At 36.1% G+C, this 18,780-nt stretch overlaps 1 protein-coding gene and 1 non-coding gene across 5 annotated transcripts in view; one reads left to right on the top strand and one right to left on the bottom strand.

Annotated features, from left to right (window-relative positions):
* The window catches only part of AGPS (alkylglycerone phosphate synthase), a 128,937-nt gene that overhangs the window by 74,945 nt on the left and 35,212 nt on the right, over positions 1-18,780 (bottom strand). For all 4 annotated transcript variants that reach the window (XM_086359957.1, XM_086359962.1, XM_086359973.1 and 1 more), the window contains 6 exons: positions 12,393-12,483; positions 9,515-9,635; positions 9,344-9,418; positions 6,323-6,394; positions 4,704-4,783; positions 3,333-3,413 (listed from right to left, as the gene is read on the bottom strand). In XM_086359957.1, coding sequence (XP_086216083.1) covers positions 3,333-3,413; positions 4,704-4,783; positions 6,323-6,394; positions 9,344-9,418; positions 9,515-9,635; positions 12,393-12,483 — 520 coding nt within the window. The remainder of the gene's footprint in view (positions 1-3,332; positions 3,414-4,703; positions 4,784-6,322; positions 6,395-9,343; positions 9,419-9,514; positions 9,636-12,392; positions 12,484-18,780) is intronic.
* Positions 6,893-6,964, top strand: TRNAR-ACG (transfer RNA arginine (anticodon ACG)). The gene has a single exon. It is a non-coding gene; the product is annotated as a tRNA-Arg (tRNA).

Raw genomic sequence — 18,780 nt, 5'->3', positions numbered from 1 at the left:
AGAGAAATGCATCAGAGGTGGGGAAAATCCTAAGTCATATATCCCCAGACTACTAACTAGTAAAATTAAGTAGCCAAAGAATTAATAAATGTAGAAACAAATTCCCAAAACCCATAACGACATTTAGTGACCTCCCTTAAATTTCACACATATTAAAATCAATGTAATTTACAAGTTAAAAAGATGAAAATCTATGCTACCCAACTACTATATTTGTGTCATTTAAAAACTTTTAGAATGAAAAAGCAGCAAATTTTAAGTCAGTTACCTCAGCAGAAGAAGAAATTGAAGGATACAGAAGCATAAGTGAGGAAGAACCTGAACTAGGATCAATACAGCTGTAGAAACTATTTTAAAGTCTACCAGAGGCAAAAAGAAATGTTCTATGTTGGCATTTAAGGAAATGAACTAGTAAGTAAAATATTAAAAGTTCCTAGTCTAGTAAAATGTCATTTACATTTCAAGGAAATATGTCCCTTGAATTTTAATTCTAACCTTTACAAAAAATCTTGGAAAGGTTAAAATACTACATCAAATGCTGAAATAAAGGATATAAAATTATAGACATGAAAGGCCAGACTTTGTTATAAAAAAAAAAAACAAAACTGCTGTGTTGATAATGCCTCTCAGAGCAACAGAAAACGAAACAGGTCTTTTTACAGGTTTTTTCATTAAATGCTATTATTCAACCCATGAAGTTAATTATAAAGTATAATAATTAACAAATCTAATTACCTTGAATTTATAAAACCTTGACTTACTGAAGATCTTTAATGCCTCAATGAATACATTCAATTTTATCTAGTTCTCTGTACCTTAGTGCATTAAATTAAAAAAAAGAAAAAGAAAAGTTTAATAATTTTTTTCAAAGCCTTTCATCCATAATTGATCACTGGACAACCCACTCCAGTATTCTTACTGGGATAATCCCATGGTCAGAGGAGCCTGGCAGGCTACAGTCGATAGTGTCGCAAAGAGTCAAACATGACTGAGCACATGCACACACACACACACACACACCAACTGCCTTCAACTCTTTACTATGAAATAAGGAAAAAGATAATAAAGAGAAGTTCAACAAGCATGTCACATCTCCATGTTCTGTTAAAAGACAGGAAGGAGGGGGTCTCTGTATTCCAAACTGAACAAAACATTCAGTTCATCATTAGCAAATTGGACTTTTTAATTTTGTTTGCAAAAGCTGAGTTACAATTATCTTGACCAGATTTTAAAGGGCTGAAGGAACCAATACATTTTAATAATGACCTGCTTAGACTCCATGAAGAAAACCTCAAGTTTCCTAAAATTCATTAGGATCCCAAAAGTATTTAAGGGCTCTAAGAGTTTCACTCATTCATGACATAACTAAGCGGTTTTCAGTAAAATTATTCACTGAAAATTTCAATGACTAGCAAAACCAACCAATTGATCAAATTTATTAATTTCTGAAAATTCTATGTCCAACGTACTCTATTTTGCTCCATTTTTACTACTTTATTTCAAGTCACTATCAGCCCTTGACCAAATTATTGCAGCAGCCACTTTATCTGCCTTTATGTGTCCATCCATCCTCCACACAGTAGCATACAAGAACTATCTAAGTACAAAGGTAAAGTTCAAACTTTATGATCTAACCTCTTTGTATTGACCTGCTTCATCCTCTACCACTACTAAATGTACGATAGAAAGTGAAAGTCACTCAGTCGTGTCCAACTCTTTGCGACCCCATGGACTGTACAGTCCATGGAATTCTCCAGGCCAGAATACTAGAGTGGGTAGCCTTTCCCTTCTCCAGGGGATCTTCCCAACCCAGGGATCAAACCCAGGAATCCTGCATTGTAGGCAGATTCTTTACCAGCAGAACCACAAGGGAAGCCCAACTATATGTATACTCATCCAGAATACAAACACCAAGAATATGTATTCTCCAATATACACAGCCTACATCTCAGCCGTACTCAGCTACCTGCAGATCCCCTCAAGCAACAGCTGCCTATAAACCTTCCACACATGCTGCTTCCTCTGACTGGATTGTTCTCTCCACCCCCATATTTCCTTTTCACTCTGATTTATCCTGAAGTTTCATTTTAAATGCCAAGCTCTCTATGATACCGTCTTCAACTCCCTTTTGAACATCATTTGATGAGCCTTAACAGTTAAAACTGGACATGGAACAACAGACTGGTTCCAAATAGGAAAAACAGTATGTCAAGGCTGTATATTGCCACCCTGCTTATTTAACTTCTATGCAGAGTACATCATGAGAAACGCTGGGCTGGAAGAAACACAAGCTGGAATCAAGATTGCCAGGAGAAATATCAATAACCTCAGATATGCAGATGACACCACCCTTATGGCAGAAAGTGAAGAGGAACTCAAAAGCCTCTTGATGAAAGTGAAAGTGGAGAGTGAAAAAGTTGGCTTAAAGCTCAACATTCAGAAAACGAAGATCATGGCATCTGGTCCCATCACTTCACGGCAAATAGATGGGGAAACAGTGGAAACAGTGGCAGACTTTATTTTTTGGGGCTCCAAAATCACAGCGGATGGTGACTGCAGCCATGAAATTAAAAGACGCTTACTCCTTGGAAGGAAAGTTATGACCAACCTAGATAGCATATTGAAAACCAGAGACATTACTTTGCCAACAAAGGTCCATCTAGTCAAGGCTATGGTTTTTCCAGTGGTCATGTATGGATGTGAGAGCTGGACTGTGAAGAAAGCTGAGCGCCGAAGAACTGATGCTTTTGAACTGTGGTGTTGGAGAAGACTCTTGACAGTCCCTTGGACTGCAAGGAGATCCAACCAGTCCATCCTAAAGAAGATCAGACCTGGGTGTTGTTTGGAAGGAATGATGCTAAAGCTGAAACTCTAGTACTTTGGTTACCTCATGCAAAGAGTTGACTCATCGGAAAAGACTCTGATGCTGGGAGGGATTGGGGACAGGAGGAGAAGGGGATGACAGAAGATGAGATGGCTGGATGGCATCACCGACTCAATGGACATGAGTCTGGGTGAACTCTGGGAGTTGGTGATGGACGGGGAGGCCTGCCTGGCATGCTGCAATTCATGGGGTAGCAAAGAGTCGGACATGACTGAGCGACTGATCTGAACTGAACTATTGAGTTATAGTGTCTTTTTACCTAATTTTCTGTCATAATATAAGCTTTCCAAGGGTAAGAGATGGGTGTCTTATTCACTATGGAGTTCACAGCATCCAGTTTGATACCTGACTCACAGCAGAAACTGAAAAATCTCAGTGAATATACTGTGAAAGGTACTTTTTTAACAGAGGGGACACACAGCAGTTTTGAAAATCTTAAATAACATACCTGTCTTTCCAATTCTTGTCCTGTTATGCCAGCCTCTACATGAGCTGTCAGATTGTTTTCATCAACCCAGAGGATACGATTCTGTTGCAAAAGAAGAAAGAAGTCTCATCTCCATGAACAGACACTTTCTCAGGAAATACAACTTCCTAACTCTAAGCAGCAAGTGACAAGATAGAAATTAAGTAGTAGTACCCATACTAGAAAGCTCCACTTGTCCCTGACTACACAACATCACAGAGTTAGTGAAATAGGCAGTATACTGCACAGGAGTTGGTTTAAAACATAGACAGTCATAAAAGGAGGAAGATGGTTTCAAATTAAAGGAGACTAAAAGAAACCACCAAAAGCTAACGTGGGCCTTGTCTGAATGCCTATTCATACAATGAACTATAAAATAAAGACAGTTTTGAGATAACTGGAAAACAAATGTGGACTGGATACTAAATGACATAAGGATTTACTTTTAATTTTGTCAGAAGTGATAACATAGTAAGAAAATGTCTTTTTTAAAAGAAATACACAGAAACATTTGGTGTAAAGTAGTATGCCATCAGGATTTGCTTTAAAAATAGTAGAGGAAAAAAGATAAAGTCAATATGACAAATGTAAATAATTATTTAGAGACTAGAAATATTATTCTCTCAACTTTGATGCTTAAAAATTTCAATAAAATCATAAATATTAAAGTTTTTATTATAATAAAGGATTATAGAAGCAGGAATACTGTTGACTATATGAAGATCAAGTTCATACCCAAACTAAAACTTTAAAGTAGCATAAGGGCCAACTCTTAGACCATAATGAACCAAAATTTCAAACAATAATCCTAAAATTAATAGTTCCTTTAAATGGCAACCCACTCCAGTATCCTTGCCTGGAAAATCCCATGGACAGAAGAGCCTGGTAGGCTACAGTCTGTGGGGTTGCAAAGAGTCGGACATGACTGAGAGACGTCACTTCACTTCACTTTACTAATTTTAAGTTAATCTTAAAATTAATTAGCCCCTCTGTTCTTCCAAAAGCAAAGTGCAATAGCATTAGTAAAAATTTGGGAAACAAGTAAGTTTTGATGACTCAAATTAACATTAACTAATATTACTTTTTTTTAATAATACAAAGCAGGTCATCTATTGTATCACAATTTCAATCCATGCTTCTCAAATTATCAGTTAATTTGGTAGAATTCATCAAGGTATATTACTAAGTAAGAGTGAACTTAGCTTTTAGAGATCTGAAAACAAAGATAAAATGATGAAAAGAATTTTAAACAAAATGGACAATATACCTTTTTAAAAACAACTAAGATTGAGCCATAAAGAAAACTTTTAAAACCAAACACTATCTTCAAACACATCTTATGTTATCATATACCATTTGTGAAGTGTCTAAAGAAATAATTGTTCTTGTCTCATCTGCAGGACACATCAGGCCATACGAAACACTTGTCCCTCCTGCCAAAATAGAAGACAATAACTATGCTTAAACATTATTTTTTAGTTACATATCTAGGGCAAATCCCTAATACAAAGTATACAGATAGGCCCACTAGGAAAAATACCTATTTCTACTTTGCAAAATGTAATTGGCAAATACTAACACACTAAAAGTAAACTCACCTTTATTTTATGGTGTGTGCCAAAATGAAGAAATATGGAGCTGAAAGCAAGGGGACATGGCTCCATGCCTTGGGCACACTCAAGTGAAGCCCCTAACAATTTGTGGAACTCCAAAAACATAATTAGAGAAGTTCTAAGCTAATGATTACTGTGGAGAGACAGCATAAAAGAAAAAAATACCCATCCTATACAACTAGACACACCATTATCTTCTTTCTATCATATTTATGAGATTCACTTATCATTTAAAATACTATCTTATATTTCCATACAAAAAGACCTCAATAAATTAGAATATATTCCTTAACATTTGTTGTCAAAGGAAAAATGCTTTCTTGATAACAGTATAGAACAATATAGTATTCTCAATTCTTAACCAGATCTGTATAATCATATAGCAGAATATATTTTAATAGGTACTTTCATATGTTTTGGACAGAATACACATGGAAGTCACCTTGACACAAGGGAAGAATTATAGGGGGTGCTTACCTCCAAGGTTCAGCTTAACTTTTCAAGGTATGATAATATTAAGAACATGGCTATGACCAGTGACCACTATTTCTTGTCAAAGTCATTTGAAATCAGAAAACTATTTCATTAAAAATGGCTCTGTAATGCCTTTTGTTCATGAATTCAACAGGAAGTATCAGCAGAAAAAGGTGTCTGGAACTTATGACGTGTAGGGGTCCCATTTCTATTCCATTAATGGCTGGATGGCATCACCGACTCGATGGACGTGAGTCTGAGTGAACTCTGGGAGTTGGTGATGGACAGGGAGGCGTGGCGTGCTGAGATTCATGGGGTCGCAAAGAGTCAGACACAACTGAGCGACTGAACTGAACTGAACTGAATGCCAATTCAGTCAGTGAAGGCAATCTCCTTTGGCTTGTGGAAGTTGTTAAAACAATATGGTTGATGAATGATCAAAAGAGATTAAATTTGCTTTAAAATGTAAAATAATGTTAATTTTCAGTATTAAAAGATACTATTCATTTGGTCATCACTATACTGGTTGATCTTTTACATATGCATATCCCTCCTCAAAGATTTATGTTGGGTACAGTTAGTCTTTGAAAAAATAATATTCTCTCCATTAAGATAAAGGTTAGAAAGTAATTACTTAAAGAAGGTACATTTTCCTATTTAGGCAGTAAGTCAGAGCTTCAATTAGAATCCATATGGGAAAGAAGCCATGAACTAGGGTAAATCATATCTCAAACAGTTTAGGTAGATCTACTGAGAACAGAAATGAGCAGCATAAGCCAATTTTTCAGGATAACCATATCATAACTATAAGAATACTTTAATACACAAATATTTAAAATAGAACAACTTTACATCACATTAAAATTTAAAAGGCACAATACCTACCACCAATTGGTATGATACAAAGGTTATATTTGCACGCTAGATTCACAATCTTAACTACATCATCATGACATGCTGTTGAAAAAAGGAAAAATAAATTAATGCGAACATGAAAAAAATCTGGGTAATATTGCAATACAAGGGTCTAAAGTGCAATAAACTTCTTCATTTATTCACTCATGAACACATTAAATCACTATCCTAAAACTATTTTGTATCATTAACTTTTCATTTTTAAATAATTTTATACATTTTGCAGTTTAAATATCTACACAGCATACACACATACATGGTACGTAGATATTCAAACTGCAAGATGAGAAACCCACCTCCACTGTGGGGAATACCACATTGTCTCAAATTGCCTTACTGTCTCAAAACTTGCTTTCATGCAAAGAAAAATTTGAACTTTATTACCCAATGGAAATTTACATTAGAGTTTAACAAAGACCTCAGTGAAATGACAACATGTTGGGAAACAAACTTCTTGGAAACTTCCCAAGAACTTCTTATACTGAAAGAGTCAACAGAACAAAATTTTGATTTAGGCACCAATACACTACTCAAACAACTTCCCTGGTGGCTCAGATGGTAAAGCGTCTGTCTACGATGCAGGAGACCCGGGTTCGATCCCTGGGTTGGGAAGATCCCTTGGAGAAGGAAATGGCAATCCACTCCAGTACTATTGCCTGGAAAATCCCATGGACAGAGGAGCCTGGTAGGCTACAGTCCATGGGGTCGCAAAGAGTCAGACACGACTGAGCGACTTCACGTTCACATTCACACTACTCAAACAGATTATTTGCTTCCTGTGTATGTTAACCTCCTTCCTATCACAAAATTAAAGCACTTTTCCCTCAGATACTCCCTGAAAAGGAAAAAGATCACATCTAAGAACTAAAAGTTCATATATGAGGTAATTTTTTGAAAAATAAAACATTCCATATACTCCTTTTATGGAATCTGAAGAGAAAAATGGATGAGAAGATTAGCAGAACTTCTTACAAGGTAATTATGGCCAGTAAGAAGCAATATACTTATTCTGCTTTAAAATTTCTGCTACAAGAGATGGATATAAGGATTATACATATAAATATAGGGCCTAGTCATCAGTAAGAGCAAAATAACAGCAGAAAGCTCATCCACCTTCCATCCCAAGTCAAATCCCTAAATGAAATTATTTTCTCAAAATTTAATTATTTATATCAAAGACAATATCTATATTAAACAACTTGCTTCATTATTTGAACACCATTAGTTTATAGCCCACAAGTTGATATCAACAAAGTACTATTAGTTTGCAGTAATCAATTATCTTAACTAAAAGTTTCTATGTATCTGAATATATCATTGATTGATAATAATTTTATTAAGCTTTCAAATTAGCAAAAAAAATTTTTATACTGACTTCTTAAAAGGATATGCACATATTAAATGAAGATTTAATCATCAAAAACAAAATTAATCATTAAACCATTCAGGATGATCATATTAAGAATTATATGACCTTCAGTGAACTCTAAAACTCAGCAGTGGCCACAGGACTGGAAAAGGTCAGTTTTCACTCCAATCCCAAAGAAAGGCAATGCCAAAGAATGTTCAAACTACCGCACAATTGCACTCATCTCACACGCTAGTAAAGTAATGCTCAAAATTCTCAAAGCCAGGCCTCAGCAATACGTGAACCGTGAACTTCCAGATGTTCAAGCTGGTTTTAGAAAAGGCAGAGGAACCAAAGATCAAATTGCCAACATCCACTGGATCATCAAAAAAGCAAGAGAGTTTCAGAAAAGCATCTATTTCTGGTTTATTGACTATGCCAAAGCCTTTGACTGTGTGGATCACAAGAAACTGTGGAAAATTCTGAAAGAGATGGGAATACCAGACCACCTGACCTGCCTCTTGAGAAATCTGTATGCAGGTCAGGAAGCAACAGTTAGAACTGGACATGGAACAACAGACGGGGTCCAAATACGAAAAGGAGTATGTCAAGGCTGTATATTGTCACCCTGCTTATTTAACTTATATGCAGAGTACATCATGAGAAACGCTGGGCTGGAAGAAGCACAAGCTGGAATCAAGATTGCTGGGAGAAATATCAATAACCTCAGATATGCAGATGACACCACCCTAATGGCAGAAAGTGAAGAAGAACTAAAGAGCCTCTTGATAAAAGTGAAAGAGGAGAGTGAAAAAGTTGGCTTAAAGCTCAACATTCAGAAAACTAAGATCATGGCATCTGGTCCCATCACTTCATGGGAAATAGATGGGGAAACAGTGCAAACACTGGCAGACTTTATTTTGGGGGGCTCCAAAATCACTGCAGATGGTGATTGCAGCCATGAAATTAAAAGATGCTTACTCCTTGGAAGGAAAGTTATGACCAACCTAGACTGCATATTAAAAAGCAGAGATATTACTTTGCCAACAAAGGTCCGTCTAGTCAAGGCTATGGTTTTTCCAGTGGTCATGTATGGATGTGAGAGTTGGACTGTGAAGAAAGCTGAACGCTGAAGAACTGATGCTTTTGAACTGTGGTGTTGGAGAAGACTCTTTGAGAGTCCTTTGGACTGCAAGGAGATCCAACCAGTCCATCCTAAAGGAGATCAGTCCTGGGTGTTCATTCGAAGGACTGATGCTGAGGTTGAAACTCCAATACTTTGGCCACCTCATGTGAAGAGCTGACTCACTGGAAAAGACCCTGATGCTGGGAGGGGTTGGGGGCAGGAAGAGAAGGGGATGACAGAGGATGAGATGGCTGGATGGCATCACTGACTCCATGCGCATGAATTTGGGTGAACTCTGGGAGTTGGTGATGGACAGGGAGGCCTGGCATGCTGCGATTCATGGGGTCACATAGTCGGACACAATTGAGTGACTGAACTGAACTGAACTGAGACTCTAAAAATATAGCTATCTATATTTTTTACAGCTCATATGTTTAAAAGTACATATTTCCAATACTAAATTTACTTAAATTTTAACAATACTAAATTAAAAATACAAAGAAAAACAAGAACTTACTTGGCCATAAAACTATATCAGGAATTCTCTGAAACATTCCTTCCCTGAGCAAAAATATCTCATGAAGACAATGACCTGTTTTGTGGTTTAAAAAAGAAAATGTAAAAATATCTTAAAATTAAAGGAAATTTTAAACTTAAAACTAAATAGGATTTATATGAAGTTGCTTACCATGAGCTCTAAATACTCGATCATCTGCTTCTTGTGAATATGAAATATTAGTTTCTTTAAGGTCATGAAGAAAATCTTCACTTACAATAGAAGGAGGTGTATCACTAGGATTTAAGGATGCCTAGAAAATAAAATTTTTTTTTTTACTTATTTCTAGAAAATAAAAATTTGAAATGTTACAGAGAAGTGACTATAAAACATGAATGTTTTTTAACATATGAACTAGGACAGAAGCATAGAAAAATAATGAATAATACATATGGAAACCAACTCTGTGACAATAACCAATTAAAAATGGTCTGAAAAACCACATTCTGTAACATAAGTTATAAGAACCTTATGTTTTCTCTTTTGCTTCAATGTCCCATCTTTTCATTATTTCTAAAGTCTACAATTAAGGGGGATTCCCTGGCAGTCCAGTGGTTAAGACTCCAAGCTTTCACTGCAGGGGGCAGAGGTTCAATCCTTGATCAGAGAACTAATAAGTAAGATCCCCTATGCCACATGGTGTGGTCAAAAACAAATAAATATAATAAAAATAAAGATTACAATTAAGAAGATAGAAAAGTCTCAAATCTTCAATTTTAAACTAGGGAGACTGGGATATAGATAACTTCTGCATTATCTACATTTCATCTTAGATAAAATTTATCATTTCAGAATGATCAGCAAAAAGCCTCTCAATAAGAAGTAAACCCATTTTTACAGGCCTGCTTTAAAACTAACAACATAAACTTGATACTTAATTTCAACTAACAAGTATTCAACTTTAAAACTATGTGACATTGGCTCACTCAACTTTTTTGAGCCTTGGTTTCTTCAACTATTAAATGAGATTATCGCCATCAAATTTATACAACTGACATAAGGAAGGAGAGTTAAATGTGTAATTTTTGTGAAAAGCACCTATTATCATGCCTAGCATATAGGATGGAGAAGGCAATGGCACCCCACTCCAGTACTCTTGCCTGGAAAATTCCATGGACGGAGGAGCCTGGTAGGTGGCAGTCCATGGGGTCGCTAAGAGTCAGACACGACTCGGTGACTTCACTTTCACTTTTCACTTTCATGCATTGGAGAAGGAAATGGCAACCCACACCAGTGTTCTTGCCTGGAGAATCCCAGGGACGGGGGAGCCTGGTGGGCTGCCATCTATGGGGTTGCACAGAGTCGGACATGACTGAAGCGACTTAGCAGCAGCAGCAGCATATAGGAAGAGTTCTACAAATGGCTATCCAAATCAAATCTGTTATGTTAATAAAGCTATGGTACAGTATTTGGAAAAACTAAAATATAAGAATATGTAAAGAAAAATATTTACATAGCCCTTAAATATCTTATTAGTGTTCTATATTTAATATTCAATTATATAATAAATATTTCTTGCACATGTGCTATAGGGCCCTAGTGATACAGCAGTGAGTTAAACCCAAAAAACTGACCTCATGGAATTAACCTATAGTGGAAAGAAATGACCAAAAGAACCCTGATAAAACATACGGATTACTAATTTTAAGTTCCTGAAAATTGAAATGGCTTAAAACAGAAAAATAGAAGTGCATGTAAAACTGGTAAAATTTACGAATATGATACATAGATTGTATCAGTTTAAAAAAACAAGTAAAACAAATAGTCAAAACACAGAAAGAGAAGATGGTTATTTTGAGACATTAGTATGCCATCTTCTCAGCCAGCCAGCTCTCTTAACAAAGTCTCATTCCTTGCCTCAAAAAACAAAACGAAACAAACAAACAGAAAAAATTAAGGAAATAGAAGAGATTTTTTTAAAAGCAAGGTTAAAAGAATTTGGTTTGGGAGAGGTAGGAATTAGATGTTTAGTCTAATTAAGTACAAGAATAAAATGTAACTGTGGACTTATAAATAAACAAAATAAGCACTCACTGAATATCTACAGTGCTTAATAATATGTTGAATATAGTGGATTCGAAGTGAAGTCGCTCAGTCATGTCCGACTCTTTGTGACCCCATGGACTGTAGCCTACGAGGTTCCTCCATCCATGGGATTTTCCAGGTGAGAATACTGGAGTGGGTTGCCATTTCCTTCTCCAGGAGTTTTCCCGACCCAGGGATTGAACCCAGGTCTCCCGCACTGTAGGCAGATGCTTTACCATCTGAGCCACCAGGGAATTCTCTGAATATAGTAGATAATATAGTATAAATTATAGCCTCTGCACTTATGGAAGTTATACACAAAGGGATATACAGAATACTATACCATAGTAAGTAATAAATAATAAACATTATCATTATATAAAGAAATGCTATTTCATTAGCTTAATACAGTTTAAAGGTTTTTAACCCCCCTTTCAGAAAAGTGATACAAGAGCAAACTAAAATTCTCTATCACTCATATCTTAATCAAAATTCTATTTTTAATCTTTAAATATTTTAAATGTTTTGATAATAATATTACATTTTTATTTTAAATTATTCTATATAAATCCTAGATTACTGTCAGTTCATTACAAAATGTAAAAACAACAGCAACTTATATTTTGGTAATAAAGTCCTCGCACAGAATTCATTCATTTGAACTTCACTACTACTCGTGACACATATAACTGACACTTATGACTCTCATTTCTCCTATTAAGATAACTGAGGCTCACAGAGTTTAAAAGTTTGAGATAAATCTCAGGATAAATGCTGAGATTAGGCTCTACATCTGTGATGCTAAAAAACAAACAAATAAAAAATACCCCTAGAAAGTCTAACAAGGCCAATCAAACTAACAAAAAGGACAAATATATTAAAGCAACTGTAACATATTACAAAGATAAGTTTAATTAATTTGGGATTAACCACATATATATACACACTCAATTAAGAATATTATTAATTGTTTTTATTCACTTACTTTAGAGGTAGTTTTATGCTCCACATTTACTCCAAGGGTATTTTGGATCCACTCTCTAAAAGTTGGCAATGACATGCCACTAAGAGGGTACCTAAGGTAAAAAGAAGTAAAACATTAGAGCAAAGTATATTCATGTAAATTCAAATCTTAGATTCTGTTTCTAGCAAAGGTCAAGTAGTTGCTATCAAACCAACCCTCCCACATATAATGATAAGCTCTGGACAAAAACAAAAAAAAAAACCTAATTATTTGAGGACAGTATAGATAGTCCAATGATAGGCAAAAATAGGGGGTAAGAAGAAAAGAGCACCACAGAAGTTTACAGTTTCAACAGGTTTTAGCTAAAAGGGAAAGCTCCAGCACACAGAGTACCAGAGAAAGAATAAAGAATGCAAGAATGCAAAAACTCTATAGTATTCCTGACTTAAACCACTGGATGGTGTTTGCAGTGAACACAGCATCTGGGAAGAGCACAGAAAAATCACGCAAATCCAGGAGTAGTTAGAGAGGGACTTGTAAATAAACTCTGTCCAAATGTCTGGCTGACCTTGAATAACAAGTGTACGGAGCAGACTCTAAGCAGCCCAGTGAAGCTTAAAATAACTGAATATATAATTCAGCTGCTCACCATCACAGAAGTAAACCTGAGGTAAGTCAAGTTAACTTCTTGGTTTAAAAACAACAAAAAAACCTTTACAGACAAATGTAACAGAATACAGACTTTCCTCAACATATCAGTAACAACGTCCAAGATACATTTCAAAATTATTAGACATAAACAACCAACAAAGTGTTATCCATAATTAAGAGAAAAGGCAATCAATAAGAAACCCCAAGATGATCCAAAATATTGGAAATAGCACACAAGGATTTGAAAACAGCTGCTGCTGCTGCTGCTAAGTCGCTTCAGTCGTGTCCGACTCTGTGCAATCCCACAGACAACATCCTACCAGGCTCCCCTGTCCCTGGGATTTTCCAGGCAAGAACACTGGAGTGGGTTGCCATTTCCTTCTCCAGTGCATGAAAGTGAAAAGTGAAAGTGAAGCTGCTCAGTTGTGACGACTCTTAGCAACCCCATGGACTGCAGCCTACCAGGCTCCTCCGTCCATGGGATTTTCCAGGCAAGAGTACTGGAGTGGGGTGCCATTGCCTCTTCCCTTGAAAACAGCTATAACCACACTAAAGGACAAAAGGGAAAATATGTTACCAGTGAATAAGAGAAAATAAATCTCAGCAGAGAAATAGAAATTATTTTTAAAAAACAAAAATTCTACAATTAAAATTGAAATAAAAATTCATTGGAGGAACTCAAGAACAGACTGGAGATGTCAGTGAACTTACAGTTAGAGCAATAAAATATATATAATCTAAACAACAAAGAAAATAGAAAAAATTAATGGAGCTGTAGGGACCTGTGGAACAACAGAAAAATAGTAACATGCATATAAATGGAGACCCAAGAACACGAGGAAAAGGAATTTTAAAAAAAGTATTTGAAGAAATAATAACAGAAAGTATCCAAATCTGATGAAAGACGTGAGTTTAGAAATTAAAGAAAGTCAGAGAACTCTAGAAGATAAATGCAGAGGCACATTGCAGTCAAATTGCAAGTTAAAAAACAAAGAGAAAAAGAAAAAGACATTAAAAAGTAGAGACATTACTTTGCCAACAAAGGTCCATCTAGTCAAGGCTATGGTTTTTCCAGTGGTCATGTATGGATGTGAGAGTTGGACTGTGAAGAAAGCTGAGCTCACAAGAATTGATGCTTTCGAACTGTGGTGTTGGAGAAGACTCCTGAGAGTCCTTTGGACTGCAAGGAGATCCAACCAGTCCATTCTGAAGGAGATCAGCCCTGGGTGTTCTTTGGAAGGAATGATGCTAAAGCTGAAACTCCAGTACTTTGGCCACCTCATGTGAAGAGCTCACTCATTGGAAAAAGACTCTGATGCTGGGAGGGATTGGGGGCAGGAGGAAAAGGGGACGACAGAGGATGAGATGGCTGGATGGCATTACCAAGTCGATGGACATGAGTTTGAACGAACTCCGGGAGTTTGTGATGGACAGGGAGGCCTGGCGTGCTGCAATTCATGGGGTCGCAAAGAGTCGGACTGACTGAGCGACTGAACTGAACTGAGAGAAAAATGACATACTACACATAATGTAATAACAAAGTTATGACTGACTTCTCATCAGAAAGTCCAGAAAAAAAAAGAAAGCCCAGAAAACTACTGAACAACATTTTTCAAGTGCTGAAAGGAAAAGAATGCCAACTTAGAATTTTATATCTGGTAAAAGGTATCTTTCAAGAACAAAAGTAAAACAAAGAACTCTTCAGATGAAAACGAAGAGAACTAAGAGCCAGCACACCTACACTACAAGAAATGCCAGAGGAACCTGTATAGGCCGAAGGGCAGTGTAACACTAAATGAACTGTTCACAATGGAATAAGTAAGGACTGAAAGAGTAAATACGTGAGCAAATATAACTGACTATTCTTCTTGATTTCAGTGATAGTACTATAAATCATATCATGATGTGACAACCATAAAAAGAACAGGGAATAGTAAATAAACCAGATTTGGAAGGTGCTTGTATTTTATATAAAGTGCTACAAAACATTTAAAACACACAAAAGAACTCTACAGAGCAGGAACAATATGGAAAGAAGTAGATCTGCTACTCAAATTTTGTTTCCTCTTATCTTCTAACCCAAATTCTATTTAAATAAGTTTATATGAATCATGAACATTATTTCATATACACAAGAAGTCCTAAACTGTATATATATATATAAGAATGATGCAGAAAACTCAAGTGCTTAGAGGGGGACCTTTTCACTTTTAGAAATATTTATCAGAGATGGCAAAATATTAAGTGCTAGAAATAAAGAGATAAATATCCACCATCCAATCTCAGGGTTAGGGTTAGGTTGAGGGTTTAGTGGTTGGGGTTAGGATTAGGGTAGTAAAGAAGGTTGATATGCAAATAATAATAGTCCAATGTGCTATAAAGCAGTAATAAAATAACCCTCAGAACAAACCAAAACAAATTTCAAAATGTTTATTTTTAAATGGCCAAATTTTCATTTTAGTAAACAAGTCTTATCATGTGCCAGGTATTGTTCTAAGTTTGTTATGTATATTAACTTATGATAATGTTATAAAGTTGATATTACTCCATTTTGTAAAAAAAGAAAGACATTAACGCACAGAGACATTACATAATTTAAGAGGCTCAGTTCAGTTCAGTTCAGTCGCTCAGTCATGTCTGACTTTTTGTGACCCCATGGACTGTAGCACGCCAGGCTTCCCTGTCCATCACCAACTCCTAGATCTTGCTAAAACTCATGTCCATCCAGTTGGTGATGCCATTCAACCTTCTCATTCTCTGTTTTCTCCTCCTCCTGCCTTTAATCTTTCCCAGCATCAGGGTCTTTAAATGAGTCAGTTCTTCACATCAGGTGGCTAAAGTACTGGAGTCTCAGCTTCAGCATCAGTCCTTCCTGTGAATATTCATGATTAATTCACTTTAGGGTAGACTGGTTGAATCTCCTTACAGTCCAAGGGACTCTCAAGAGTCTTCCCCAACACCACAGTTCAAAAGCATCAATTCTTCTGTGCTTAGCTTTCTTTATAGTCCAACTCTCACATCCATACATGACTACTGGAAAATCCATAGCTTTAACTAGACTGATCTTTTTCAGCAAAGTAATGTCTCTGCTTTTTAATATGCTATCTAGGTTGGTCATAGCTTTTCTTCCAAGGAGCAGGCATCTTTTAATTTCATGGCTGCAGTCACCATCTGCAGTGATTTTAGAGACCAAGAGAATAAAGCCTGTCACTGTTTCTATTGTTTCCCCATCTATCTGCTATGAAGTGATGGGACTGGATGTCATGATCTTCATTTTTTGGATGTTTAGTTTTAAGTCAGCTTTTTCACTCTCCTCTTTCACCTTCATCAAGAGGCTCTTTATTTAGTACCTCTTCACTTTCTGCCATAAGGGTGGTGTCATCTGCATGTCTGAAGTTATTAATATTTCTCCTGGCAATCTTGATTCCACTTGTGCTTCATCCAGACTGGCATTTCACATGACATACTCTGCATGTACGTTAAATACACAAGGTGACAATATACAGCCTTGACAGACTCCTTTCTCAATTTGGAACCAGTCCATTGTTTCATGTCTGATTCTAACTGTTGCTTCTTGACCTTCATACAGGTTTCTCAGGAAGTGGGCAAGGTGATCTGGTATTCCCATTCTTTAAGAATTTTCCACAGTTTGTTATGATCCACATAGTCAAAGGCTTTAGTGTAATCAATGAAGCAGAAGTAGATGTATTTCTAACTCTCTTGCTTTTTCTATGATCCAACAGATGTTTGCAACTTGATCTCTGGTTCCTCTGCCTTTTCTAAATACATCTTGAACATCTGGAAGTTCTCAGTTCACATATTACTGAAGCCTAGCTTGGAGAATTTTGAGCATTACTCTGCTAGCATGTAAGATGAGTGAAATTGTGCAGTAGTTTGAGCATTTTTTGGCATTGCCTTTCTTTGGGATTGGAATGAAAACTGACCTTTTCCAATTCTGTGGCCACTGCTGAGTTTTCCAAATTTCCTGGCACATTGAGTGCAGCACTTCAATGGGATCATCTTTCAGGATTTGAAATAGTTCAGCTGAAACTCCATTACCTCCACTAGTTTTGTTCGTAGTCGTGTTTCTTAAGGTCTACTTGATTTCGCACTCCAGGATATCTGGCTCTAGGTGAGTGATCACACCAACATGGTTATCTGGGTCATTATCTTTTTGGTATAGTTCTTCTGGGTATTCTTGCTACCTCTTCTTAATATCTTCTGCTTCTGTTAGGTCTGTCCTTTATTGTGCCATCTTTGCATGAAATATTCCCATGGTATCTCTAATTCTCTTGAAGAGATCTCTAGTCTTCCCCATTCTATTATTTTCCTCTATTTCTTTGCATTGATCACATGCAAAGACTTTCTTATCTCTCTGTGCTATTCTTTGAAACTCTGCATTCAGAACAGATCTTTACCATGACTGATAATTGGTTTGAAAAGTTTAAGAAATGATTTTTGTTGTAAAATATAAGGTGAGATCAATTTACCACCTTTTCTTAAGATCAAAGTAGACTATATTATAGAAGATACAGAACCAGAGCAAACTTTCAAGACCAATGAAATCATTCTATAATGGAAAGAAAACTCTGTGGACACAAATATCCAAGAAGGAAGTGCACATCAAGATTTAACGTGACTACAGTGGTTTGAGACTTCATAATTCTTTCTACCATTTGACTTTCCCTCTGAGGCCTCTCACATGTGAACATTGAGCCCACAATCAACAGTGGCTTTTTTTCTTTTCCTTCTACTCAAAGTTAAAACTGACCAAAGTTATTGGCTTTTTACTCTGCTGGAACAAACTATCTTATGTTTACATACTGGTTTAAATTGTTATTTATGTGCAAATTGTCAAAATGTAAATTAAATATAAATGTTCACACTTTAGAAAAAAAAAGATTTAATGTGACTAAAGACAAAGTAACTCTCACTCTGGGGCAGTGCACAGAAGCAGCAGAATATTAGTAGATGCAACCATCTATCCTGAGACCTAGAGTTCCACAACTGCTAACCAATTTTAAAACTTTTTATAATGAAATAAAACTTTAAAAATTATGCTACTAAAAATACAAAGTGCAGGAAACCCAAACAAATTCTCTCTATTTAATCCCTAACTTATGCTTTGAAAGCTCCAATTAATGTATAACCACTTTTAAAGTCAAAGAATAATGACATCTTTCAAAATTTTTAGTTTATAGAAATCTATAGCATTAGCTCTGAAGTATTGCTTTCTGCTGCTTAAACTCAGGAGGACTCAATTCATTTGTATCTAGAAATAATAAGAATGGCAAGATTATAAATCTACAGGATTATAAACTGTCAAATTACAAATCTGTTCAGAAAATAGACTGTGTTCAGGGAAAATCTTCTTATTTTCCCCTGACATCTATGAAAGCTTATAATTGCTTCTAAATTAATGGCTGGGTTTGAAATGCCAAAGTTAACCTCCCCAAAATATATACAGACAACCAACCACATTCACTCATAAAATTTTTCTACCCTTTTAATGTTCTTGGATCAGAAATGGAGGAACCCCCATAAATTTTCACTGGGAGTCAGTTTCTGGCACCTATGGATTTCCCTTTCTTTTTTTCCAGCTCTGTTATCTTTCTTTCTTGTGGTATTTTATCCATGTTTTCTATGTGGTTATAGAAGGCAACCTTGGAGAAAGAAATGGCAACCCACTCCAGTACTCTTGCCTGGAAAATTCCATGGATGGAGAGTCTGGTAGACTACAGTCCATGTGGTCACAAAG

Source organism: Bos grunniens, chromosome 2 (genome assembly GCF_055505025.1).
Source record: "Bos grunniens cultivar Pamir isolate PY7600 chromosome 2, Bosgru_T2T1.0, whole genome shotgun sequence".
Taxonomy (NCBI): Eukaryota; Metazoa; Chordata; class Mammalia; order Artiodactyla; family Bovidae; genus Bos; species Bos grunniens.
Note: the sequence above shows the minus strand (reverse complement) of the source record. Positions and strands in the feature narration are given on the sequence as shown.